Genomic DNA, 27,492 nt, shown 5'->3' with positions numbered 1-27,492 from the left:
TAGCAAGGTCGTAGCATAGATCTTCCTCGTTCGTACCTCAGCCACTATGCAAAGCCATTTCTCCTTTTGAATTTATTTGTTAAATTCTCTATTAAGATACCTGTATCTTATCTGTAGCTTTTATTGAAGAATGACCAGTCCCATCAGATATAGCTCTGCAATGGATGACATGCTTGAAATGATTTTTTAATATAGGTGAACAGCATGGTATGAGGAGTCGAAGCTGCCCAAAGTATTTTCTTCTGGCGGAATGCAGAAGCCTGTATGGTATGCTGCTGCTCGCATTTCATGAAGTGTGAAGCTGACTGACAGGCTGACTGCATTATAAAATGACTCAATTTCCATGATGAAAAACACATACACCATTACAAATCACCTTGAGAACCTTCAAGGGAGGCAAATTTGTTTATTCTCCTGGAAGCACTCGTGAGAAGAGAAAACAGATATTATCCTCTTAAAAGAGGTTTAAACATTCCAGCTCATAATCGCCATTAGAAAAAGAGAAGCTCTTATTTAATAAATAATGCTAATATTAAAAAAAAATAAGATCATGGAGGTTCGTGCTGATTTATACAATAGTAAGATATTTCATCGTGCTATATACAAAGCAGTGTTTTCAGAATTCCCTATCTGTTGCTGGATAGCACTATTTCTTACGTCTTCCCCTGGAAGACTTGCCCCTTGCCTTCTTGCCCTCAAATACAGGCCTAGCTGTAACCAGAGGCTTTTCTTCCTCGGCACTAGAGCTGCTGTTCCCCACTTCATCCCGCTTGGCTTCAAGCTCCAATCTGGCTTCGTGACTGGCTGTGTCTGCTTCAAGCACCAGGGCATTTCCTCCCTTTTTGCACCTTTTGGAGGCTTCCTTCTCCGACTCTTCGGACGAAGAGTCGCTGGACGATTCAGCCTCCGAGAGCTGAACCTCCCCTACGAAGCCTCCCCCTCCACAACCCTCCCCTTTCGGTTGTGGGGTTTTTCTCCTCTTGCCCCGCCGGCCCTGTGTTCCAGCCAGTCCTTGCTTTGCACCTCGAACAGGATCCTTCCCTTTCCTCCACTTAGGTTCTTGCTCCATGACTGCAGTAGCCTGCAGGACTTCGTTTTGCTCTTCTTCCTTCTCTTTCCTCCTCATGCAAGTCACAGCCCGGCGAAGCCTCTGACTCTTGATGGCTTGCTTCTCGTGTTGTGCTGATCTGAAGAAGGAGTCGATACGGAGCTGAGTCTACAAAGAAGAGAAAAGGGGGCATCCCCACAACTGATGTTAAGGAATTATGGTATATGCTAATTGCAATAGGAAAAAAGACACAGGGCATCTAAGTTCACCCTCTATATTGTATTGCCTGGGCCTATCAAGCTAATTGAGGCCCACTGTACCAATGAAGATCTATGGGAAACTCCTCTCTTGAGATTCCACCCAGCAAGCTATAAGATCCGCCAGACTCAGGAAATGGCCATAGCTCAGTGGTAGAGCATTTGCTTTGCATGCAGAAGGTCCCAGGTTCAATCCCAGGTATCTCCACGAAGAGGTGGAAGAGAACTGTCTGAAATCCTGGAGCACCGCTGGCAGTCAGCACTAGATGGACCAAAGATCTGGCTCAGTATAAGGTCTTCCTACTCAAGACCTTTCAGTTAGTGGCAGCTCAGTTGCGAAACTTCCTTCCTGACAAGCCCACTGATATCTTTCATAGGAGGGTGAAGATCTGTTCATTCAGACTAACCTTTGGTGAGTAAATGATCAGTTCATATACCAGTAGTTCACACCTTCATATAGTTCAGTTTATCCTTGAAATACTGCATTTTGCAGTTTGTGGTTTTATGGGGTTTGGGGCCGGATGGTTTCATTTTGAAAGAGATAAAGTGTCTAAGTAATCAAGAATTCCTAATAAACATGCAATAAAGATTGCTGTTCATTTGCGTATTTTCTATGTAGATGATATTTACATATAATTTGCATAAAAACCAGGTTATCTGCCTGTGGGGTCTCATGCAATTTCTACACAGGCTGATATACTGGAAGCTGACTAGTCTCTCCAGATACTTCTAGGCAGCTCTAAGTGCAGGGATTATGACGCTGCACAGCTAGCAAAGTGCCCTGCCATTCTACACGGTTGGTTTTCATCACTTAACAAAGGAGAGCCTCAGGAAAAGGTAACTAGTCACATTCCAGGAGACACAGAACGTGACAGGATAGCATCTGGGTGAGCCCTCTTGTCTGCTCAACATTAGGACTCATCATCTGTTATCAACATGTTTGCTTACAAATTTATGTCGTCCGTTATGGTCTGAAAATAACTTGTATGCATGCTGGAAAGGAAGAGGTGCCTCACTGATTGTCAGGGATCCACCAGGAATCGGCACGGAGCCCAGTGGAACGGTGCCAGAGCTCCAGGATGATGTCAGTTCTGAGAGGCAGTCGGAAGGTGGTGTTGAGGCTCTCGCAGTGGAGAGGGGAGCGGGGGATGCTGACAGCTCACAGGAGCGCTGGGGAAGGTCAGAAGTGTCGGACCAGAATATGGTGGAAGGGGAGGCGTCAGAGGTCAGAGAACCTGCTCGACAGTTGAGCAGTTCAGGGGGAAAGGGGAATGTGGCCGCCCCTTCACCCCAGGTTCGTAGGAGGGAGAAACGCCGGGAACAGAAGCGCAGGCTAAGAGAGCCAAAGTTCCTTTGTTGGAAGCGTTCCCGCCAAGCGGCACTTCCGGGTTCTGACTCGGGCTGGACAGTCATGGACATTTTTGCTCTGACTTGTACATTAGTATATAATAAAACTCTGTAAAAAAAACCAGTTACGGAGTTTGGAGCCTCTTACTCATGAGAAGCCACTTAACGCCCTCACACTGATCCTGGCAAATTTCCCAGCCACCTGTGGGAGGACTGTTCCTGCCAACTCCTGGGCTTAGAAATCAAGAGGTCTGAGCACAAACCAAAAGCTAATCCCTTTACATCTGTCTCCAGGCTTCTGGTACTTATCTGGCTTCTGTTTTCAGCTCAAAGCATCTTACCACTTAAACTGCTGGAGATCTATGTAATGTTCACCTGCAAACCTAAACCCGCATCCCTTCTTCAAAGATAATAAACTCGTTGAGCCAGCTAAAAGATTAATCAGCCAGGTCCATTAAATGGCCTGTGTTTGGAATACGAGGTGAATGCAAGGTCCTTCAGCTTCCAAATAATCCTTAATATCAAAGTAAGCTGTTTGATAGCAGCACCTATGGTGCTGCAACCAATTCAGAAGGCTACCCACAAAAAACCCATGATGAGTCTAACCCTAGTAGAACAATGACACCGTAAATTCTTAAATTTGCAACATCCACCTGAAACATGGGTGGCCAACATAAGGCACAGGCAGCAGAAGTTTGTGGGAGTTATGAAATGGAAAAATGAGTGAGCCTGGTGCTGGAAAAAATATCTTCAAGTCTTCTACTTGTTCCCTGGCACAGTAGGGGCAAAACTACACCAAGATACAATGAGCCACATCTGTAATGCAGCAAGCACCAGAACACATAACGGCAAAAAACCACTGGCCACTAATATAGAAGAGGGATGTTGTTGGACTCAAATTCCTATCAGCCTAGACAGTAGTGGTTGGGGATGAGGGGAGTTGCAGCTCAGCCACCTCTGGGGGGCCACATCCCTGAAACAGAGCCTACCCAAATTCTGATCCAGAGAAAAGATGGGATAAACATGTTCTAAAAAGTGAATTATTCATTTCTCCTACAATAAACCAGTTCGGAAATTTAAAAAAATACTCAGTTGAGCTCTCACTCTTGTCTGCATTTTGAGTCTGCCCTGAGCAATTTATTCCTGGGATTTAAATTCATCATTTGCTTTCTTTATCCGACTTTCAGTGAATTTCATAGTGAGGAAAATTTCAAGACATATTTGTAGGTGATGATTTAATTTTCTACCTTTGTGGGGGATAGACATCCATTCTAACTGTTCTTACCAGGGTTTATCAGGGCATACGGAGACAGCCTTTTGAGGATGCAGCAAAAGAAGTTTCACCACCCCCACAGACACACATTTGTGCGTGTTACTGATACCTGCTGCGCATTCAGCTGCTTGAGGACAGGCAACAGGACTTCGTCTGTTTTCAACTTGGTCCAGCCAAAACGACTTTGGCAAAATGTGTTTCGAGTCAAGGGCCAATAGAAATTCAAAGGAAATAAGAGCATGAATGAAAGTTCCTGAAAGCAGCAAACACATCCAGGAAAACAGGATTTGCAATATGTGGATTGTGTCAAATGCTGCTATTCAGCTTCCACAACAAACTTCAACTTGTACAAGAGACCTTCTTCTTCCTCTCCAATCTCTTGCAGCCACTGCTCCCCTGCACACCCTTCAAAATCTGCTTCAGAGGATTGGGGCATACTTTGCAGCAGATTTTTGGGGTGAACAGGGATATGCCACTCACACAGAGCTGGATACAACCTTGTTTTTCAGAAGTCTGTAAGTAATAGTTTTATGTAGCAGCACAATGAGCATTTAAAACCTGAAAACACCCTAACAATTACTACATTTTATGATGCAAATCTGGGATGTTCTCAAGCCCTTTCCTTGAATTTTATACATCTATCACAGCACATTTCACACGCAAAGACTGCAGCTCTTTGCCTTGCTGTTTTTCAAGTACTATCTTTCATGCACCACACACCTGCATTTGGTGACAGCTACTTGAAGAAACTCTGTGCATTAGGAAGCACACAGGAGGCAGCACATCGGTTAGCTGCTTCTGGATGACGCTTGCATTGAGAGAGATTTCTATCCCCTCTGCACCACAGAATTGTATTAGCAAACCACGTGAACTCTTTCATGCAACACAGCACCCCATTTGTTGCACATTTCACAAACATTTCTGCCAGAGCATTTCTAAGCAGAGCTTATCAAGAGTGCAGAGAAAACAGAGCGGGGAAAAGGATATTCTCTTATCTGTTCCACATCAGGTCTTCCCCAAACGAATAATCCTTTCGACTCATCCACCACGGGATGCAGATAAGCCTCTGCTACTGCAGGATTTGGAAAACCGGGTGCAAGCTGCAATTGCCGCAATTTTTTCTTCACTTTGGTGTCATGCGGATTGGGACGCGTTTTATTGTACTTCTGAGCCTCGGCCCACCATTCCCTGAGAAAACAGAAATAGATGTTTAAATCTCTCTCACACACAGGGAGAGAATTTGTTGGTTTGGTCAGGACTGTCACCTGTCAGAGACAAGGGAAACTTCAGTTTTGAAGAACTTACGGCCCCTTCAGGTATAGGGACTACAGCAACCAAAACAGCTTTTAGTACACAATGAGCACACAGCCCATACAGAAGTCCTTTCCTTGCATTGTGCAATGTAAATGGAGGGTCCTCGGTTTGCCCCAGTGCGCAGCAGTGTGGTGACCAGGTATGACCATGTGTTGAAATCAGTTTGGGAAAGGTATTGCATCTGCAGAAGAGCAGTGGGCGTGTTTTCCGTTTGTGGGAGACAAAAGCGTAAAGAACATCAAAGAGAAATCAAAAGCCATGTATCAGTAGACAGCCTTAAAACATGGTTTGCTGCTGATTTGCAGATTATGGCTTGTTAGGGAGCAACAAGCCACGGTTCTATGCTCAACTGCAGTTTCTGCTTTATTTCTCCTGTTTGCACCAGGAGAGAGGCAAGGCAGGGGCAACCTGGCAGCATGCACAAGCCAGAAACCATGGTTTGCCCTGACAGACGAACATGTTCTGCCGTAAATGCAGAGAATCACAGTAATTACAAGAAATATAAACAGCTTCGTGGTTGTTTCTGTGTTATTTCCCTTTGCATAAGCCAGGCACCCTAGCTCATAATGCTTCAGACCAGAACACACACACACACAGAGAGAGAGAGCACAACACAACAGCCTGCAAAAAAAATTAAATACCTACACAAGTTTTAAGAGAGGCTCCATTCCTCGTCCAGGAAATTCATTCAAGATCTCCATTGCTGTTACACAGCCAACAGTAGGAATTCCTTCTGTGTAATCACTACCGAGCAGATAGGCTAGATTAATTAACTTGTTCCGATCCAAGCCTGAAAAAGGGAGGGGGGGTTAAGCAAGTCATGTGTGATAGAATTCACAAGTTCACACTTAAAACTAAAAAAAATACATTAACTTTGTTAAGAAAAAAAAGGGGGGGTGCAACAGCTCAGTGCATGATTTTATGGTGCGTAATACAAAGTTCAGTCCTGAACCTTTTCAAAACACAAAGAGCAGAAATATTGGGGAACCAGGTTTGAGATCTTCTATGTATCGGCGAAATCAACAGAGTTCCCAAAAAACTACTAGTTGGAATTAGCGTGAATCATCTTCATGCAAGAGCAGGCACTGAAAACATATATAAGAGCTGCAAAGATTCACAAACTATTGCTAACAATTGATTTAATTCAATTTATTATCAACATCTGCTAATACCAAATGTCTTGCGGTTTGCAACTAAAAACAGCTATCAAGTTTAACAATAAAATAGCAATACACACTCCTACACTGAGAGAGAGGGAGGGAGAGAGAGAGAGAGAGAGAAGCATGTTAATCATTCCTTCAAATGCCTGCAAGAAAAGGTATGTCAACCTGATGCCCAAAGGATGCTAACATTGGTACCACACTTTACCGAGGCTGCCCCACTCAGGCCAGATAATAATTATTCTACCCTATCCACAGGCAGCAAAAGCTAGTTTAAAATAAAATAAAAAGCTAGCTCCAAGTGCAGGCTAATGAGAGAACTTGCTTTTAGCTCAAGATACCTGACAAGTTTTAAGGCTACTCTGACTAAATGCTGTGTCTCAGTTGTTTCTAACTACTGAGCAGACATGACTCATTCCTAATCTGGGAAGCCAAACATCAGAAAGATTAAGAGTGTTAATCCAGGGGAAAACACCAGCAGTCACAAGAATCAACCAGTTACAGAACATCTCTAGACAGTGGAACTAACAGAGCAGTGTTATGCAGGTTCCCCCTGAATTCAATGGCACTTATTCCTAAATTGCTTAAATCACCAATTCTATAATCCTCCGGAAGCAGAAGAATGAACAGAGGAACAAGGAAATATGTTTGAATTATCTGATGTATAATAGCGAAACTGTTGATACACCATCATAATAAAAAATGCATAGTTTCAATTAGAGGGTTTTTAAAAAAGCAGCAGTTCAAATCTTCTGCATAAGCAGGGTTTTTAGGCCTTACCTAGCTGATTCTGGAAATCCACGTACTGGTAATATTCCACGTACTTGTTTTGAGTGAAGAAGTTTTTATACACATGTCGTGCTCCGAACAACCAAATGTCACTGTCATCGGTGATTGTCCCTGAGGTTTGATCAGTGAGGTCTAAGATGGCACATTGAGCCTCTGCCTCCATAGGGGCTTCGATGTATGGAATGCCAAAGAGGCGCAGAAGTTCCTGAGAGAAGGGAGAAACAAACTCAATACAGTGGTACCTCTGGTTACAAACGCTTCTGGTTACGAACACTTCAGGTTACGAGCTCCGCTAACCCGGAAGTAGCTGCTCCTGGTTGCGAACTTTGCCCCAGGATGCAAATGGAAATCGCATGCCTCTGGCGTGAGCACAGTAGGAGACCCCATTAGCAAAAGCATGGCTCAGGATAAGAACGATTTCAGCTTAAGAACGGACCTCCGTAACGAATTAAGTTTGTAACCAGAAGTACCACTGTACTTCTCTTCGGTGAGAGGGGCCCGTTCACCCACCCACGGGTATCACTCGATTACTGGCAGGTGAATGTGCAAACCAGCTCCACTGGAAAGCACTGCATCAGAGGCAATATCAGGCAACATGGAAGTGCATTATTAGATGTATAATGGGTCATTCACATAAGCAAGCCATAACACCCAACTTACAAACGATGCCAGTGATTGTGGTTTCTGGTAGATAATTTTTTTTCTTAGAAGACAGTAAGTGACTGGGTTTGAGTACAGCGTTAGTTTTACTGGGGAGGGAAAGGTCAAAAATATGTAAGACTATGTGACTATGTGAGCAGGGCAAATAAATCTTCTGCAGACAGCTGTTTGTCATGGAGATGTTCTAACTAAGCTTGTATCTGCTGCATCTGCAGCTATGTGATATGTCACTTAAGCCTGGATTTGCACGGGATGGAACAGTTACACTATTTCCAGCTTTCTAAGAAAAATACATTAAGGACTTTTCCCATTTCCACCCCTCCTTCCCTAACATGTGTCTTGGCAATACATCAATAATCACTTATTTTGCTAATGCTCTACTTTACTTTCTAGTGCTGTTAGTATAAGAGCTACAATCAATCTGTTTTTACACATCCCTTGCTAACCCGTTCTGCCAACAGCCTAACTCAATATGATATATTTAAGTTGCACAGTGGAAAACAGAAACGAAAAGGCAATTTGTAGCTTTTATCATTGACATCTCTCTCTGCGCTTTGTTCTTCCAAGTCATGCAAAGTTAACATGTGACGGAATTACTAACATGAGATTGTGTGTGCTTGTGGAGTGGGGGGGGACGCCTCTAACTTATGATGTAATGTTGACGTTTTCCTCTTATTTTATTTATTTCGTTCCATTTATTTTAATCCAGTTCCTGTGAAAGATATCAAAGCGATTTAACAATAAAAAACGTATTTAAAAGAGCATTTATTAATTTTTTAAAAGTCAAATCCAATACAGATGTAGACTGGGGTAAAACACTCAATTTAAAGATTTGTGGGAGGTCTTCAAAAGGCGATGAGGAGACAACAAAGATGGCACCTGCCTGGTATGTAATGGGAGGGAATTTATTTTCACAAATGTTTCTCAGTTTTATCTCACAGAATCATAGAACTGTGGAATTGGAAGAGACAAAGATATCCATTTGCTGTGCTCAACTTTAATATCAGTTTATTCTTCCTTCTTACATCCCCATTGTTCAAATTAGGCACACAACACTGAAACGAGCCAAGCAAGCTTGCCTCTTGATGTAGGTGGCGGGTTATTTTTTGTGGTCCTTTGCAATAAATTATAGCTGTACAGTGGTACCTCCGGTTACGAACTTAATTCGTTCCGGAGGTCCATTCTTAACCTGAAACCATTCTTTCAGGTTTCTCTGAGGTGCGCTTTCGCTAATGCCTGCTGCCGCCACGGCAAAGTTCGCTACCAGGAGCACCTACTTCCGGGTTAGCGGAGCTCATTACCTGAAGCGTTCGTAAAGACGGTGCGTAACCCGAGGTTCCACTGTATAGAACATCGCAGCAGCTGTGAAATAATTCAATGAAACTGATAACGTGAGCATTGCTCAAATGCAATAAGGAAAGGAAAATATCAGTACCTCAAGTTTAGACAAAAATTTGTACTCTCCCTCACCTCTTTCCCAGTAACAGTCAAAGCCAGCATAACCCAGTGCAAAGAACTTGGACTTGACTGGATATTCTTGCCAACCTTTCTTCAAAGCCTGGACTTTGAAGTCATCTTATTTTACTTGTTATTTTGTATTATATTTACTGTTTTTAATTAGGTTTTGTAATTTTGGATTATGCGGAATGCTTTATCTGAGTGGACGTAGCAACCGAATAATTTCGTTGTTCCCGCAAGGGGACAATGACAATAAAGATATCTTATCTTATATTTTCCCTTTGGGAAAATAGGAATCTTTAAAGGCTACTGCGAACAAGAAGGGATTATAAATACATTACCTGACTTTCTAAGAACATCTGTCCTGTCACAGTGGCAGCAATACGCTCCTGCTGTTGCTTCTGAGCCTTTAGAGCATTTTGCTCAGCAGAAAGGTTTGTTTCCAAGACTTCCAACTCCTCCTGTAAACATAAAGGAAGATCCAAGTTCCGTTAAGCCCTAAGGCACCGATGTATGTTAGTTGCCTGTCTGTCAGCATAGGGTTAACAAGTGAACACTCAGAGCTGACTGATGTGGACGGTGACCCAGAATTGGGGAATGCAGAGGGGGAGCAGAGTGAATTTAGAGAGATATCAGGAAACAGCTCTCCCGAAGCTCTTAATAATCCACTCGGCGTGAAGCAGAGACGGAGGGCTGGATTACAAGAAAGGGGGAGGCTGACGTCACTTAATAGAAGGAAGAAGGTGTGGTTCCCACAGAGGGATAAAGGGAGGTGGAACAACGCTGAGGACTCAGATGAGTCATCAGACTAGTCGTAAGTCAGTGAGAGCCGTGGCTTGAGACTGTAGCTTGTATTTGTTATTGTAAATAAAACTTCTCTTCAACGTTGAAACGTGTGGGCGTCTTGAGGTCGAGACTAACAGCATGACTCATCTCTTCATTATCTACTGCTGCTGAAACAAGCCAACTGATTAAAGGAAAGAATGGAGGATGAGATGCAGAGGTAGGCGGCACTGCAACAGCCGGTTGTGCAGCAAGGAGCAGCAGCAACCCCACCAATTATGGACCCTACACAGACTCTTTGGGCAGAGAATCAAGAACTGAAAATGAGATTAGCACGACTGGAAGGAAGGACGGAGGAACAGGCAAAACAGCTCTCTGATTTATCCGGTAGGCAAATGACAAGAAATTTGATACCCCTTCCTCCACGATTCAGTGGGGACAGTGCAGAGTATGATTCCTTTCGGGCTGCCTGTTTGTATTACTTAAGACTTAAAGGGGAAGAATACAGAGATGATGAGGCCAGAATTGCTACAGTGCTGGGGCTTTTAGAAGGGGTGGCAAGGCAATGGATTACCCCTTATATGATGGCCGCTGATCCAGTCCTTAAGAGCTTACCGGCATTTTTGAAACTCATGGACAGTACATTTAAGAACCCAGCCCAACAGGATGTGTTGGAGCAAGAATTTTTGAGTCTCAGACAAGGGAGAGGAAGTGTAGCTCAGTACTGGTCTAATTTTGTGATGTATGCCAGACAATTGGGCTGGGAAGGAAAGGCCTTGGTAGGCTTGTTCAAGGCGGGGCTATCTGAGGAAATTCGTGATGAGTTGGCGAAGATGCCCAGATTCAACACCTTAGAAGAGCTGGGACAAGCCGCATTGCAACTAGGCCTGAGGTTCCAGTTGCGGAACAAGATGCGAAGAGGCTTAGGGAGATCAGAGAGTCCCAGAAGCTTTGTGCCATTGGAGACTAAGGGTTCACTGGCTCAGGATGAAGAAGAGCCCATGCAATTGGGTGCTCTCAGAGGGGGCAGAGTAACTGGCATTACACGGGCTGAGAGGGAGAGAAGGCGAAGAGAGAGATTGTGTTTCAATTGTGGCGCAGCTAATCACATGGCCCGGCAGTGTACTGTGGGAAGGCCACGAGGCACAATATCTGGGACGGATATAACAGCACCAGAAGAATGCAGAGCTGCTGTCGGGAAAAGAGAAGCCCCAACCCGTTCTGGAGGCCTCAGGTTGGGACGAGAGGAAGCAGCAGGGCCTCCACCGGGACCGGTCATACCAGTAATCACTGTGCGTGCGATGCTGCGACTCCCAGACGGAAAGAGTGAGCTTATAGATTCTGGAGCCTCCACAGATTTTATTGATGTAGACTTGGTGAGTAGGCTGGGAATAGAAACACAGTCATTGGAAGAGCCTTTAGAAGTTCGAAATATTGATGGCAGATCGCTGCTATCTGGTTGTGTATCGGAGACCACTATGCCCATCGGGTTAGAGTTGCCAGGCCATTGGGAAGTTATTGCGCTTCATATCACAAGATTGTCATCCTATCCCATAGTTCTGGGGATGAGCTGGCTGGCGCGACATGATCCATTGATCTCCTGGGGTCAGAGATCCATGACCTTCTCATCGGTATACTGCAGATTAAACTGCTTGGGAGTCAGGCCGGAGAGTAGTAGTGAGGCCAATGAAACAATGGTCTCAGGGCCTCTGACGGGGAAGGAGACGCAGATACCGCCTCAGTATAAGTCCTTCAGAGATGTCTTCTGTGAGAAGGAAGCGGATTGGCTGCCACCACACCGACCATACGATTGTAAGATAGATCTTCTGCCAGGAGCAGAAATACCAACCAGCCGTTTGTATTCAATGTCCGAGGTAGAGTTAGCTGACTTACGGGAGTTCCTGAGGAAAAACTTGGAGAGGGGGTTTATAAGACCAACAAAAGCTCCAGGAGGAGCTCCTGTCTTCTTTGTAAGCAAAAAGGGGACTTCTGAGAGGAGGCTAGTCGTGGATTACCGCCGGACCAACCAGAGCATGATTCCTAGTCGTTATCCATTGCCAAGAATTGGGGATCTGCTGGAGAGGTTGAGAACGGCAAAGATTTTTACAAAACTAGACTTGAGAGGGGCTTATAATCTGATAAGAGTGAGAGAGGGAGATGAATGGAAGACGGCCTTCAACACCAGGTATGGAACATTTGAGTATCTTGTGATGCCATTTGGATTGCAGTCAGGCACGGCCACCTTTCAGGCATTTATCAACTACGTGCTATCAGATCTTATTGACAACTCGGTAGTATCCTACTTGGATGATCTCTTGATTTATTCGGAGAGTCCAGAAGAGCATATACAACATGTGAGCGAGGTGTTACAGAGACTGAGGGAACATCGACTGTACGCCAAATTAGAAAAATGCCAATTTCATGTGACGGAGGTCGAGTTCTTGGGTTATAGGATCACCCCAGAGGGGGTGCACATGGATCCAGAGAAGGTGCGGACGGTGTTGTCATGGCAGAGCCCTAAGTCTCGAAAGGACGTGCAGAGATTCTTGGGATTTGCTAATTATTACAGGCGATTTATACATCAGTATTCAGGAATCACGGTGCCAATAACAGAGTGTCTGAAGGGTAAAAAGGAATTCCGATGGACCGAAGAAGCTCAGAAAGCCTTCGAGAGGTTGAAGAGCATGTTTGTAGAGGAAAGGTATCTGGCTCATCCGGATCCTTACAAGCCGATGGTGGTGGAGACAGATGCGTCGGATAAGGCGCTTGGGGCAGTGTTACTACAAGCAGATGAAAAGGGGGAACTGAGACCGTGTGCTTTTCATTCAAGGAAACTAAACTCGTCTGAACAAAATTACACCATATGGGAAAGAGAGTTGTTAGCCATTAAAGAGGCCTTGCAGGTATGGCGACATTTTCTAGAAGGAGCTCAACATCAGGTGGAGGTGCGTACTGATCATAAGAACTTACAGTACTGGCAAACGGCACGTCATTTGAACCAACGTCAAATCAGGTGGGCACAGTTTTTTGCCAGGTTCAACTTCAGGATAAAGTACGTGACAAGTGCGCAGAATCAGGGAGCAGATGCCTTGTCCCGTAAGCCAGAATATTTTGGAGCTGAGACAGGAGGGGAGCAACGATTAATTCTTAAACCTGAGCAACTGCAGCTTGCAGCGGGGACGGTAGTGGAACGGTCTGAGTTTCAGCAGCAGATGCGGAAAGATGTGTTCGCTCGAGAAAAGAGAAAAGCCATACAGAAGGGGGAGGCCCAGGCAGAAGGTTTTTCAGAGCGAGGAGGGTTGTTGTACAAGGGGGAAGCTCTCTATGTGCCAGAAGGTGAGCTTCGGGCAAAGGTGCTAAGACAATGCCATGACTGCCCAACGGCAGGCCACTTTGGGCAATGGAAGACAGAACGCTTAGTGTCCAGAGAATTCTGGTGGCCGCGTATGCAGGAGGAAGTCAAAGAATACATCAGAGCCTGTGAGGTTTGTCAACGGGCAAAGAGGCCGCGTGAGACCCCAGCGGGTCTGCTTCAACCATTACCTACACCACAGGGGCCATGGGAAGTTATTTCCATGGACTTCATTACGGACTTACCTGCCAAGTAAGGGACGTTGTCGAAAACTACAACCTCAGCGGGTAGGACCGTTTGAAGTGCTGGAGCAAATCAACCCTGTGTCCTACAGGTTGCGACTACCAGCATCAATGAAGATGTATCCTGTTTTCCACCGGTCGTTACTATCGCCGGTAACGCCTAAACATCGGTACCAGGAGAGACGAGAGCCACCACCGTTACCAATCTGGGTGGAAGGTGAACCAGAGTACGAGGTGGCCGAGCTCCTAGACTCTCGCAGAAGGGGTAGAGGGTTGCAGTATCTAGTGGCTTGGAAAGGATATGGTCAGGAGGAGAACTCGTGGGAAAACGCGAGTAATATACATGCGTCCAGGCTGCAGAGGGAGTTTCACCGCAGATATCCCAATAAACCCAAACCCCTAGATTGGGTGGAAGAGCAAGCAGAGGGGGTACTAGAAACGAATGATGAACGCGATTGGGAGGAAGAGGTGGAGGAGCTACAACCGGGTTGTAGTTATTGGGAAGATGAGGACGAGGAATGGTGGGAAGTAACCCAGAGAGCGCCAACCACGAGAGTGAGGGAACCTGAAGGACGGGAGGAGGACCCTAGAGAGGGGGATGATGTCAGCATAGGGTTAACAAGTGAACACTCAGAGCTGACTGATGTGGACGGTGACCCAGAATTGGGGAATGCAGAGGGGGAGCAGAGTGAATTTAGAGAGATATCAGGAAACAGCTCTCCCGAAGCTCTTAATAATCCACTCGGCGTGAAGCAGAGACGGAGGGCTGGATTACAAGAAAGGGGGAGGCTGACGTCACTTAATAGAAGGAAGAAGGTGTGGTTCCCACAGAGGGATAAAGGGAGGTGGAACAACGCTGAGGACTCAGATGAGTCATCAGACTAGTCGTAAGTCAGTGAGAGCCGTGGCTTGAGACTGTAGCTTGTATTTGTTATTGTAAATAAAACTTCTCTTCAACGTTGAAACGTGTGGGCGTCTTGAGGTCGAGACTAACACTGTCTGTGCTTAAGTTCGTAGTAGGCATAATTACAGCAGAAACCTATGCTCAGGATTGTTAGCAACCCCCAGAAATATAAAATTCTGCACCAAACAAGTCCAAATTCTGCATTTAGCAGAGCAAAAACAGAGGAACCCTACCCAAAGACATTTTTAGTTCACTTCTGTACGCATGCATCATCAAATCTGAAATTCTGACATTGTTTTTAAGGAGGGTTTTTTCAAAAAAAATTAGCCTATTTCTGATCTTCAATCATAGACAGAATCTGAAAAAGTACAGGCAGCAAACCAGACATAAGAAGGGGAGTTTCGTGGATGTCATAGTCTCTGTTCCTACTGACTTCAAGTTTATCCTTTCTGTACTCTTTCAAACAACTCTACAAATCTTTCTTATTAAATAAATAAATGTTATGGAACAACTGAACAGAATTGTTGTATCCCCTGGGAATGCAGCTCTTTCCTCATTACTGACAACAAAATAATTACCATACTAATATCCTGCCATTCGTTAACTGCATCTTCCTTGCCTTCGATTTCAGCATCCTGTTGCACAGACAACTCTGAATCCTCGCCAGCGTCTTCTGTTAGGCTGCCCATGGGACGTTCGTCCGCCCCTTTCATATCCTCTGCAGACAATCCTTCCTCCTCCTGTTCAGCGGAAGCAAGGGACACCTCTGATGTTTCGTCCTGAGGTTCACCACTCACTTCGGCATCCACTTCAATGAAGCTACCTGATCCACATTAAAAAGAAATGAAAAAGTGAGAGCGATTGGCTTCTCTGCCCCTGTTCTTCTGACAAGTTTCTTAAAGTAAAACCCAAGTGGTTCAAAATATTTAAAAACAACTTCATAGGCATCAATTATTCCAATTAAAATCTGGGTGGGAGAGCAGAATTCAACAGCTGCCTTACTTCCAAAACAAAACCGTTTTTAATTTGCCCCTGAAAGATCACCAAAAATTGAATGCATCTGAGCTTCCCTGCCCAGGACATTCCACAGAGCCATTCATACATTCTGTCATGTTTATGTTTGTTCCTATGTTCCGCCTTTATCATATGCATATATTTTAACAACCACATACCATCAGAATCACTCTCTTCAGACTGTGATTGAAGTTCCTTTCTTTCTCGGTTAAGGTTTTCGATTTCTGAAGTAAAAGGGAGTGCCCGCTGCTGCCCTTCAGAGGCCTTTTTTCCTGACTTCTGAACCAATTCCACTAAATGTTCAGCTTTGCCATTTTCGGCTACCTCTGCAAAGTTTGAATGGCTTGGGACAACTGATGGAGTCTGCGCCGAAAGCTCTTCTTGCCGCTCTGTGCCACTATCCATACCTTCGTCTTCCCCAGAAGTTGTGCCTGTTGTGGAAGTCAAGGCTTCCATTCCTCCTTTTTCCTTATCGGCCACAGGTGCTTTTTCCATAAAAGGAGTGCATGCGATTTCAGGTACGCTCTGATCCTTCTCCAACAGGAGTTTCCTTTGACCCAATTCACTGTCTTGGCTAATGAGTTTGCCTTCTGAATGCCCGACAGATAAAAATGGAGGCTCTTTTTCATGCCGATCTTCAGGTACTTGGCCCTCCTCATCCGAGCTACTGGCAAGAATATCCTTCGCAGGAGGTCTCTCCACTCGACTGCCACCAGTGGGGATGCAAAATGATGCTTCAGCATCCTCCTCATCCTCCTCGTCCTCACATAAAGCATTCTGAATAGCCCTCAGTGTCCTTGGGGACATGTTGCTGGCATCAGAATGAGCGCTGGACCTGCCTTCATCCAAATCAAGCCGATCTTTGTTGTCGCCTTCCAGCTCCTCTTCTGAACTGCTTCCCAGCATGGCAGCTTGGATAGCAAGAACAGTTCTGGGAGAAGGAGGAGCTAGAGAAGAACTGGTGGTTGGTTCGGCCTTTATGACATCCTCTAGAGGGGGCTTCCTGTTAACCTGAGCCTCCTTAATATTCCCTCTAGACTCTGAATCTTGAGACCCTGCAGAAGAAGGGCTGGCAGACTTTGTTTTCATATCTCTGGGGGCATCGCCTTTGGATTGGAGACCTGAAAGAAAAGGGATCATCACTGTTTATTCATATGTTAATACAAGAATTTGGGGTGGGAGGGTTTTAAAAAAAAGACTGCGGGATTAAAAATCACATACAAGCCGAGTGATGACTTTTATTTTATTTATAGGATTTGTATACCACCTGTCAATGTAAGATCTCTGGGCGGTTCACAGAATAAAATGCAGGATAAAAACAAGTAAATAAGTAAAACAAAACAGCAAAACAATGCCCGCCCACCCCTTCTCACAGACACATTTAAAAGGTTGTAGAATATGAATCAGCCAAAGGCTGAAGAGGAACATTTTCACCTGGTGCCTAAAAATATATAATTGAAGGGAGAGCATTCCACAAAGGCAGAGCCATCACAGAAAAGGCCCGTTCTCGTGTTGCTACCCTCCAAACCTCAGCTGGAGGAAGCACAGGAAGAAGGGCCTCAGGTGGTGAATGCAGATTCTGGGGCGGTTTATATGGGTGAGAGGCGGTCCTTCAGGTATTGCGGTCCTGAGCCATTTAAGGCTTTATAGGTCAAAAACAGCACTCTGAATTGGGCCCAGAAGCTAAGTTGCAGCCAGTGCTGTCGGGCCAATATTAGCCTTATACGCTCAGCAACCTGGTCGCTGAATTCTGCACCAGCTGAAGCTTCCAAACCGTCTTCAGAGGCATCCCTATGTATAAACATGGTTACCAGAGCATAGACAACAGAAGTTATTTTGCAGTTATTAAACTGGTTTAATTAATTAACTAAGTTTGTTGTTATTAAACTGCTTTAATTTTAATAGCACTGTACATTTAATTTTCTCATGGAAGGAAACATTACTGCCCTACTACCTTTTATTAGGATATAGTGAGAGGTGTCTTCCGAGACAACCCTCCTGGTTTCCACTTCCTTCAAGAAGCCCCCGTCATCTTCGTACTGGCTCTGGATTTGGCCCGAGTGCTGTTCATTCATCTCCTTCTGCACCTTTTCTATGTGCCGATTCAAACTGCTTTTCTTAAGCAATCCCTTGAGCTGATACTGGGAGAAGTCACTGGACTCCTTCGACAACAACAAAAACAACACTTCAATAAACTTGGATTGAACTTCCTGTATTTCCAGGACAAATAAATGCACTGTGTTAGAGGAAGAGGAAGCATTTCAACCATCAGGAGACATTATCATCAACGTTTTGTAAAGAAAAAATGATATATTCTTTTTAGAATGTCAACAACTATATCCATCACATAGCTTGTTCCATTTAACGTGTAAAAAGTTTTGAAAACGATCCACTGACTTTGGAATAGTTATATAATAGAAGATGCAGAATTTCCTCCTCATATAACACAGCAGAGATGGCTAACTTTATTTTGAGCTATACTGAACCATGGAAAACCATGGAAAACCCTTCAGGAATAATAATAATAATAATAATAATAATAATAATAATAATAATAATAATAATAATAATAATAATAATTTATTATTTATACCCCGCCCATCTGGCCGGGTTCCCCCAGCCACTCTGGGCGGCTTCCAAAAAAACAGAAATTCTAAAATACAGAAATCCATCAAACATTAAAAGCTTCCCTAAACAGGGCTGCCTTGAGATGCCTTCTAAAGGTCTGGTAATTGTTCTCTTTGACCTCTAGTGGGAGGGCATTCCACAGGGTGGGTGCCACTACCGAGAAGGCCCTCTGCCTGGTTCCCTGTAACTTGGCTTCTCGTAATGAGGGAACCGCCAGAAGGCCCTCGGAGCTGGACCTCAGTGTCCGGGCAGAACGATGGGGGTGGAGACGCTCCTTCAGGTATACCGGACCGAGGCCGTTTAGGGCTTTAAAGGTCAACACCAACACTTTGAATTGTGCTCGGAAACGTACTGGGAGCCAATGTAGGTCTTTTAGGACCGGTGTTATGTGATCTCGGCGGCCGCTCCCAGTCACCAGTCTAGCTGCCGCATTCTGGATTAGTTGTAGTTTCCGGGTCACCTTCAAAGGTAGCCCCACGTAGAGCGCATTGCAGTAGTCCAAGCGAGAGATAACTAGAGCATGCACCACTCTGGAGAGACAGTCAGTGGGCAGGTAGGGACTCAGCCTGCGTACCAGATGGAGCTGATAAACAGCTGCCCTGGACACGGAGTTGACCTGTGCCTCCATGGACAGCTGTGAGTCTAAAATGACTCCCAGGCTGCGCACCTGGTCTTTCAGGGGCACAGTTACCCCATTCAGGACCAGGGAGTCCTCCACACCCGCCCGCCTCCTGTCCCCCACAAACAGTACTTCTGTCTTGTCAGGATTCAATCTCAATCTGTTAGCCGCCATCCATCCTCCAACCGCCTCCAAGCACTCACACAGGACCTTCACCGCCTTCACTGGTTCTGATTTAAAAGAGAGGTAGAGCTGGGTATCATCAGCATACTGATGGACACCCAGCCCAAACCCCCTGATGATCTCTCCCAGTGGCTGCATATAGATGTTAAAAAGCATGGGGGAGAGGACAGAACCCTGAGGCACCCCACAAGTGAGCGCCCAGGGGTCTGAACACTCATCCCCCACCACCACTTTCTGAACACGGCCCAGGAGGAAGGAGCGGAACCACTGCATGACAGTGCCCCCAGCTCCCAAGCCCTCTAGACGGTCCAGAAGGATGTTATGGTCGATGGTGTCAAAAGCCGCTGAGAGATCCAGCAGAACAAGGAAACAGCTCTTACCTTTGTCCCTAGCCCGCCGGAGATCATCGACCAGTGCGACCAAGGCAGTTTCAGTCCCATGATGAGGCCTGAATCCTGACTGGAAGGGATCCAAATGGTCCGCTTCTTCCAGGCGTGCCTGGAGTTGTTCCGCAACCACTCGCTCAATCACCTTGCCCAAGAATGGAAGATTTGAGACTGGGCGATAGTTGGCCATATTGGCCGGGTCTAAAGATGGTTTTTTAAGAAGCGGTTTAATAACCGCCTCTTTCAGCGGGTCTGGGAAGGCTCCCTCATGGAGAGAAGCATTTACCAACCCGCGAAGCCCATCGCCCAGCCCTTCCTGGCTAGCTTTTATAAGCCAGGATGGGCAAGGATCAAGGAGACAGGTGGTTGGTTTCATTCGTCTAAGCAGCCTGTCCACATCCTCGGAGGTAACAGATTGAAATTGATCCCACAAAACTTGACTAGACAGGACTCTAGCACTCCCCCGCCCCGGCCCTGCTCCCACGGTGGAGTCTACCTCTTCCCGAATCTGAGCGACTTTATCTGCAAAAAACTTTGCAAAATCATTGCAGGAGATCATGTGGCCCGTACTGGGCCCGGATGGAGCAGGTGGTTCCGCTAAATTGCGAACCACCTGGAAGAGTCTCCTGCTGCTGTTTTCTGCAGATGCGATGGAGACGGTGAAGAAAGTCCTCTTCGCCGTCGCCATTGCCACTTGGTAGGCTCGAAGTTGAGCTCTAGCCCGTGTCCGGTCTGATTCAAAATGAGTTTTCCGCCACCGGCGCTCTAGCCGTCTTAACGACTGTTTCATTGCCCTCAGCGCTGGGGAAAACCACGGGGCTGTCCGGGCTCCATGCAATCTGAGAGGGCGCTTTGGAGCCAGACAGTCAATAGCGCTGGTTAACTCCGCATTCCAGCGGGCCACCAGGGAATCAGCTGAAAGGCCATCGACATGGGATAAAACATCCCCTACCACTCTTTGGAAGCCAATTGGATCCATTAAGTAGCGGGGGCGGACCATCCGAATCGGTCCCACCTCCCTGCAGAGGGAAAGGGTTGCGGAGAAGTCCAGTTGCACCAGAAAGTGATCTGACCATGGCACTTCTTTTGTTTCGCTTTTACTTAATGTCAGATCACCAACATCCATAGAGGTAAACACCAAGTCCAAGGCATGTCCGCGGCTATGAGTTGGGCCAGACTTATTCAGGGACAGCCCCATGGTGGCCATGCTTTCCACGAAGTCCCGAGCGGCTCCTTGTAAGGTCGTGTCGGCATGGATGTTAAAATCCCCTAAGACAACCAAGCTAGGTGTCTCCAGGAGCACATCCGACACGACCTGAAGCAGCTCGGGCAGGGAATCCTTGGTGCAGCGGGGAGGTCGGTACACCAAAAGGAATCCTGTACTGCCTCTATTGCCCAACTTCCAGAACATGCACTCAGAGAACTGGGTCTTCCCAATAGGACGCCTGGTGCAAACTAATGACTTCCTAAAAATCACTGCAACCCCCCCTCCCCGCCCAGATGGCCTGGGTTGCTGTGCATAAGAGAAACCTGGTGGGCAAGCAGCGCCAAGAACGGGCCCATCGGCTTCCTCCAACCAGGTCTCTGTCACACACGCCAGGTCAAATCCTCCATCCACAATCAGGTCGTGAATGGCAGTGGTCTTATTCATCATCGAACTGGCATTGCACAGCAGCACCTTCAGGTCATGTGGGTATCCCTTGCCTATTCCAATATCCGTCCGGTCAGGACCAGACCTGGAGGCAGGGATAGTCCTCAGACAACGACTAAGTCTGCCTCCTCGGTAATGACATGGTCTGGTCTTAGCGTAGGAACCACCTATCAAAGCGGTTGTGGCTGAAGTGTGAAAGTGAGTACGGCCCTTTGCTTTTTTTTTCCCTAAGGATACATTCTTGGGCCCTTGCAAAATAAAATAAAATATTAAATAAATAAATAGAATAAAAATCAAAAATAAAAACCTTTCGACATCAACTGGCACACAAATAAAGGTGTCTTGGGGAACGAGAAAAACCCCTTTGGCTCATTGACTAGCTTCCCTGACAACGAACTAAGCACTACATCTTTGGGTCTCGGAAATGCAAGTGGCAGCTTGCAGCTGAGAATGGAGCCTGGGATTCAAGCAGGGAGTCTTATGAGCAGACCATGGGACTTTGCCCCATGGGATTTAGTTTCAAATCCTCACTTAGTAATAAAAACTCAAAGCGGCACTGAGCATGCTTATGTATATCTACTCTGAAGCCAGCCCTATTCCGTTCAATACAGGACTGCAATCTTACTTTCCAGTATGCAAAATGTAGGCTTGCAGGGAAAATAAAACATTATTAGACCATACTGGCTTAATAGTAAAATTTACTGTTTGAAATATGTTTTATGCATGTTTTGGTGTACTTTTATGGTTTATCATAACCTGCTCTTATCGTTCAATTTTGAAGAAAAGTGGGGCATGAATAACAAACTATAAGGGCACTTTGAATGCTGTGTGCGATGGAAACAAGATAAAAATGGCAAATTAATGGCAGGCGTTTCTCAGAGAGTTAGGACAGCATTATTGACCCTAAATAGGGAAACACAATAAGTGGTTGCCTGGCAGTGCTTTAAATAGCCAAGAACAGTTGCAATATAAAAAAGTGGTTATGCAAGGGGGGGGGGGGTAAAACAGTTGCCTGAAAGCAGCAGGGTGCCCTGCGGCCAATGTTACATGTGTGAAAGATATCTAAACACATCTATTTACGGGTCAGCTGTTTATAAGACGAGAAACCAGCTCCAGCTCCACTTACAATTTTCTGGTTGTGAGCACACAATGTAAGGCTACCCACTACATCAGAGGTGAGGAACTTTTCTCTGTTTGAGGACCACATTCCCTTCCAGGGGCCACATGTCGGTGATAGGTAGAGTTGGGGGCAAAAGTGGGCAGTGCAACAGTGTAATATTTCACCTTTACGCAGTAGGCCAGTTTGCAAAGACACTCACTGCATCCTCCATGCAAGCAAGCCAGAGGCACTACCAAAGTTAAAGGACACATTCCAGCCCAGCAAAAAAAAACAAACCAAAAACAAAACACTAAATGAGTGTGTGCAGCAGAGGTCAGGGTGTAGCCTGGGGAGAGGAATGTGTTGCCTGGAGATTTCTGAGGGCCAGACAGAGAAGCATGGAGAACTGCATTAAGCCCCTAGACCTCATCAGTGTAAGGCGAGCAATGGGTCAAATTACACAGTGCTTGGTCCCATGTCCCCTAAGGTTTTATTTATAATGGTTTTATCTTATTCATAGATTTTTAATTTTAAAATTGAATTTTAACATTGTATTATTCTGTTGTTTTAACTGAATTGTTTCTTTTATATTTGTGTTGATATTATTTGTTGTTAGCCGCCCTGAGCCCGGTCTTGACTGGGAAGGGCGGGGTATAAATAAAAATTATTATTATTATTATTATTATTATTATTATTATTATTATTATTATGTCTTGAAGAGCACATCCCCCCACACCTGGATGCTCTGAGCTAAGGTGCCAGGTGCACTGCGTTACCATAGCGACACCAGCGAGGTTGAGTGTATGACTTGCTGAGCCATTCACCCTCCAATTGGTTCAGAAAATATATCTATGAGTAGAGACGGGTATAATAGTTTCTAGGGCATTGCTTTCCTTATGGATTGTCGTGCCCTTTTCCGTTTGCTGTCAGGGTCTGCCTCTGGATCTGTGAGAAGTCGGGGAAGAGGCTGTGGGTTTTACACAGCAGCATTAGCTAGCATGGTAATAGTATCATAGAATTTTTTTTGAGAGCTGGAAAGAACCCTGAGGATCATCTGGTCCATCCCCCTGCAATGCAGTAATTTGCAGCTATCCCATACGGGGATTGAACTTGAAACCTTGGTGTTATCAGCACCACACTCTAACCAACTGAGCTTTCCATGATGCTGGTGGATCTTTCTGTACATACGTATCTTTACTTCAAAGACCAGAAGAACTGCATATAGTAGATTTTAGGGTTTCGCTTTGTCTTGTGTCTGGAGACAACACACACTTTGTTACTTTGAGCTGTGTGGCTCAGTTTTCCAGAGTCCCTGGAAGAAGCTGTCTGTTGGGAGCATGAAATCTCTTAAGACTCTGCTGGGGCTTTACATACTGTTGATACATTACACAGGTTGAGTTGTGGTGAACCACTGACTGACTTCCACAACACACCAACAGGCCTGAGGCTCCCCACCCTTGCTCTACAGTGTATGATTTCAGCTCAATTTCTATGATTCACAGTACACCAAATGTCTGCTTGGGAACTAAGTCTCACTGAGTTCACTTGGGCTTACTGCCAGTTAAGTGTGTGGAGCCTAAAAATTCATTTAACAGACAGGGCAGATTCCTTACAGTTTAATCTTAGCGACATTTCCCAGAGAATTGGGAGACCATCCTTCTCTTCCCATATATAAATATGCACTTAAGACACCTACCCATAATCTGGCCTTTGAATATTAGCAAAACCACTTTGAAGGTTTATTGCAATCAATAAGTATATAAATTTTGCAGACTTAGTAAAATAAAAGAAGCAGATCCTGTATTTGAAGCATTCAATCAATTCCCTTCCTGCTACGGATTCATTAATTTTGACTGTCCTAAAAAGGTAAAAGTAAAGGGACCCCTGACCATTAGGTCCAGTCGTGACCGATTCTGGGGTTGTGGCGCTCGTCTCACGTTATTGGCCGAGGGCGCCAGCGTACAGCTTCCAGGTCATGTGGCCAGCATGACAAATCCGCTTCTGGCGAACCAGAGCAGCACACAGAAATGCCATTTACCTTCCCGCTGTAATTTATCTACTTGCACTTTGATGTGCTTTCGAACTGCTAGGTTGGCAGGAGCTGGGACTGAGCAACAGGAGCTCACCCCATCGCAGGGATTCGAACCGCCAACCTTCTGTTCGGCAAGCCCTAGGCTCTACATCTACCTTAAATTGTGATGTTGTTATTTTTGACATTTTATGCAGTGGTTTAAATAAGCTGCTATACACCAAGAACTATTACTCTGACATTTTTACCTAAGTACTTGTCACGATGATAGTGGGTTTACTAACAGGGATTTAAGGTCTCTAAGGTGCTGCTGGAAGGAATTTTTGAATTTTTTTATTTTGTTTCGACTACGTCAGACCAACACGGCTACCTACCTGTAACTAGGGATTTATCTGTTCTAAACACAGCAAGATTTTGTTCCGCTCACTTGAAAAGGAAAAGGAAGGCTTGTGCATTACCTCTGGCATTGCCTCAAACAACGTCCTCCTTCGTTTTGTGAATTCCTTCATGTCGGTGAGGATCTCATGCTTTACTTCAGGGGGCAAGCTCAGGAAATCTTCTGAGTCAACATCTACAGAATGAGGGTTTTCACACAATTCTTCCTGTGCAGGTTGGAAAAGGCAGCACCCAAATGCAGAGCCATGAGATAGTAGTTCAAAAGGAACACGCTGACTGCGCAAAAGTACAGGAAGGAAAACAAACATGCACATACTACTGAGCCTAACAAAAATATTGAAAGTTTTAGTTTTCTTTAGTTTACTTTCGGGGACTGCACTTGTATCTGCCCTGTAGGTATTTTTATTTAAATGTTTAGGATCATGCAAAGCCTTAAGTGGAGTCATACCACTGATTTAGGTAGCCTAGTACAGTACTGCCTTCTATGAAGCTCTCAAGAGTCTAAGGCAAAGGTCTTTCCCCAGATGTTGCTTCCAAGACAATGTTCTTAGCACTGATGTTTACTTAACCACAGCCATTATACCACATCAGCACTTAGATTTTATGCTGATGTTCCTTATCCATTAGAAATGCACACAATAATATAAATAAGAATTCTTAATAAAGTGAGAATTACTTGCAGTATCTTTTTCTGAGTCATTCTCTCCTCCCATTCCTTTTCATCTTCTTCATCAGAACTACGTTACAAAAGGAAAGGTGGTAAGCTGTCAAGTATCAACACTTTTTCCATAAAAAGCAAGAGAGTAGAGTGTTCTTTAATAGTTGCATGCCCATATAAACTTTGTAAATATAAACAATATAAGTGTGTTCAACTCACCTGTTCTTTGCATCTTCTTGTAAAGAAGGTAATACATAAATATCATCTATTTCTTCTCTTCGTATTTCTGAAAGGCTAGGGAATGCAGCCTCACTGGGGGGGGGGATAACAACATTAGCAAAAACTTAATATTTAAAGTGGGGGGGGGAACCACACAGAGAGAGAAAAAGAGAGAGAGAGAGGGAGAGAGAGAGAGAGAGCAACTATGTACTTGCCTCTTGCCTGCCAGAACAGATTTGATAGCTTGTTTTTTCAGAAAAGTTTTCAAAAGCTTCTCTGATGTTTTCTTGGAGTCAGCGGCTGCAATTTCTTTCCGTTGTCTTCGCTTAGCCTGCCAACAACATTGGTGAAATAATGTTTTGTGTTAGAAGACTATTTTCTTTCCATTAATTTGATTCTTATTAAACTGCTGTTTAGAACTTGACTTTTTTTTACCAACTGGTTTATCGTCATGCAACATCTTTACTGATGTTGTTATGGTGGCATTGTGTTTTTTGCACTGTGCTGTTCACAGCTTTGCTGCATTTCCTATGAAACTGCAGTTTGTAGTTAAATGCAATAGAAAGTCAGCTACAATAACAGTCCTTCCAATGGTCTTTTTAGAAGTCCTTACATTAATAACCAGCTACCGCATACTCTATTCATGACACATACTTCCGCAAGTGAGCCAGAGATTTACTGAATGCCATATTAAATTTGACCATTGTGGGAAAAGGATTAAATTCCTGCCTTGATTAGAGATGCACACAGCAGAGCCTCCATTTTGTTGTAGCTGGGAGAATCAAATTAATTGCTAGGCTCCAATTCTGCACCTCTAATGTTGCAATCCTATTCTCATTTGCCTGAAAATAAATTTATATTGTAACTGGCAAAAAGTTCAGTACTGGACAAGGTCACATAAAGCACGTACCAAAGTTTGCCTCTTCAAAAGTGGTGCTTCACCATCAAAAACAAAGACAGGGCGAATTCGAAAGAACAGCAGCTTGCAAAGTCGGTGAAACAAAGTGAGAAGGTGGGCATTGTGGGTGGAATTTCCATGGCGGTCCCTTGCCCCTTTCACAGCTTGATTTAGCCAAATGCTGATATCTTAGAAGAGGATTCATAGGAAAAACTGGGGAAGAAAACTGGGGAAGCAGATACATGCAAACAAGAACATCTCAAGCAGTTGCTTATGTCAGATCCTGACATTGCATACGACAAAGTGAGCTCTAGCCCACAAAAGCCTGCAACACATTACTTTTCTTAAGAGTTTAGGATGCCACAGGACTCTCTGAGAGACACATACATCCTGACACACAGTTTGAAAGAAACTGGGTTTTTTACATTCCTTATTAGCTTATCTCTTCATTCATGCATTTTAAATCATTTTCAGCTGTGCAACATCCCCAGTGTGCTTCTTGTCAAATTTTGTGGGATTTCACTACAATAATATCCCCCCTTTTCTTCTTCCTTTTCTTTTTTTAAGGATACCAACAGCAAGGATTTTTCCTTCCAACGTTTCTGGGTTTATGGGTCTTCCAGAGCACTCCAGCAGCTTCCAAAGTCCTTGAACTCCCATCTTTTATGAAGTAATTAAATAGAAGACGAATCTGTTTAATACAATAAAAATATTGGTGGGTCAAATACAAAGACACATTTTTTTAAGAAAACACACACATGCACATTCTATTGATGGAGGTTTAATTATTATTTTATTTCAGCGCTGCCCCAGGAATTGTGTGAGAGATATGCAGTGGTTCCCTAGTAAATAAAGCAGCATGTAAAAGGTTTTACTACCAAGTGAAACACACAATAGCGCGTTTGCATTCCACATATCCCAAAACGTATTTTTAAGACCTCCCCCTTTGCCTGAAGAAATGTGCAGAAATTAATTTCCACCCCTTAAAATGACGCGGGGCAGGAATAAGCGTGAGGGGGGAGAGAACACGGGTCCAGCGATGGCATTCCTGAAGCATCCTCTTACCCAAACTCCGCCATCTTGCCTCGTCGCGCTTCCTTCGCGTCTACTGCTCGTCGCCGGCAT

General features: G+C 44.8%; 1 protein-coding gene across 1 annotated transcript; it reads right to left on the bottom strand.

Annotated features, from left to right (window-relative positions):
* Nucleotides 1-386: 386 nt before the first annotated feature.
* Nucleotides 387-27,492, bottom strand: ERCC5 (ERCC excision repair 5, endonuclease). Its single transcript, XM_088667563.1, has 16 exons — nt 27,433-27,492; nt 26,940-27,058; nt 26,380-26,555; nt 25,621-25,800; nt 25,470-25,558; nt 25,269-25,329; nt 24,655-24,798; nt 17,556-17,763; nt 15,760-16,722; nt 15,166-15,410; nt 9,648-9,767; nt 7,180-7,393; nt 5,885-6,029; nt 4,913-5,113; nt 4,035-4,119; nt 387-1,216 (listed from the first exon to the last, which is right to left on the bottom strand). The coding sequence occupies exons 2-16, from the start codon at nt 27,025-27,027 to the stop codon at nt 647-649; spliced, it is 3,489 nt and encodes a 1,162-aa protein (XP_088523689.1). The 5' UTR covers nt 27,028-27,058; nt 27,433-27,492; the 3' UTR covers nt 387-646.

Source organism: Zootoca vivipara, chromosome 4 (assembly GCF_965207765.1).
Source record: "Zootoca vivipara chromosome 4, rZooViv2.hap1.1, whole genome shotgun sequence".
NCBI classification, from domain to species: Eukaryota; Metazoa; Chordata; class Lepidosauria; order Squamata; family Lacertidae; genus Zootoca; species Zootoca vivipara.
The sequence above is the reverse complement of the archived record's forward strand: the minus strand, read 5'-3'. Positions and strand labels throughout refer to the sequence as shown.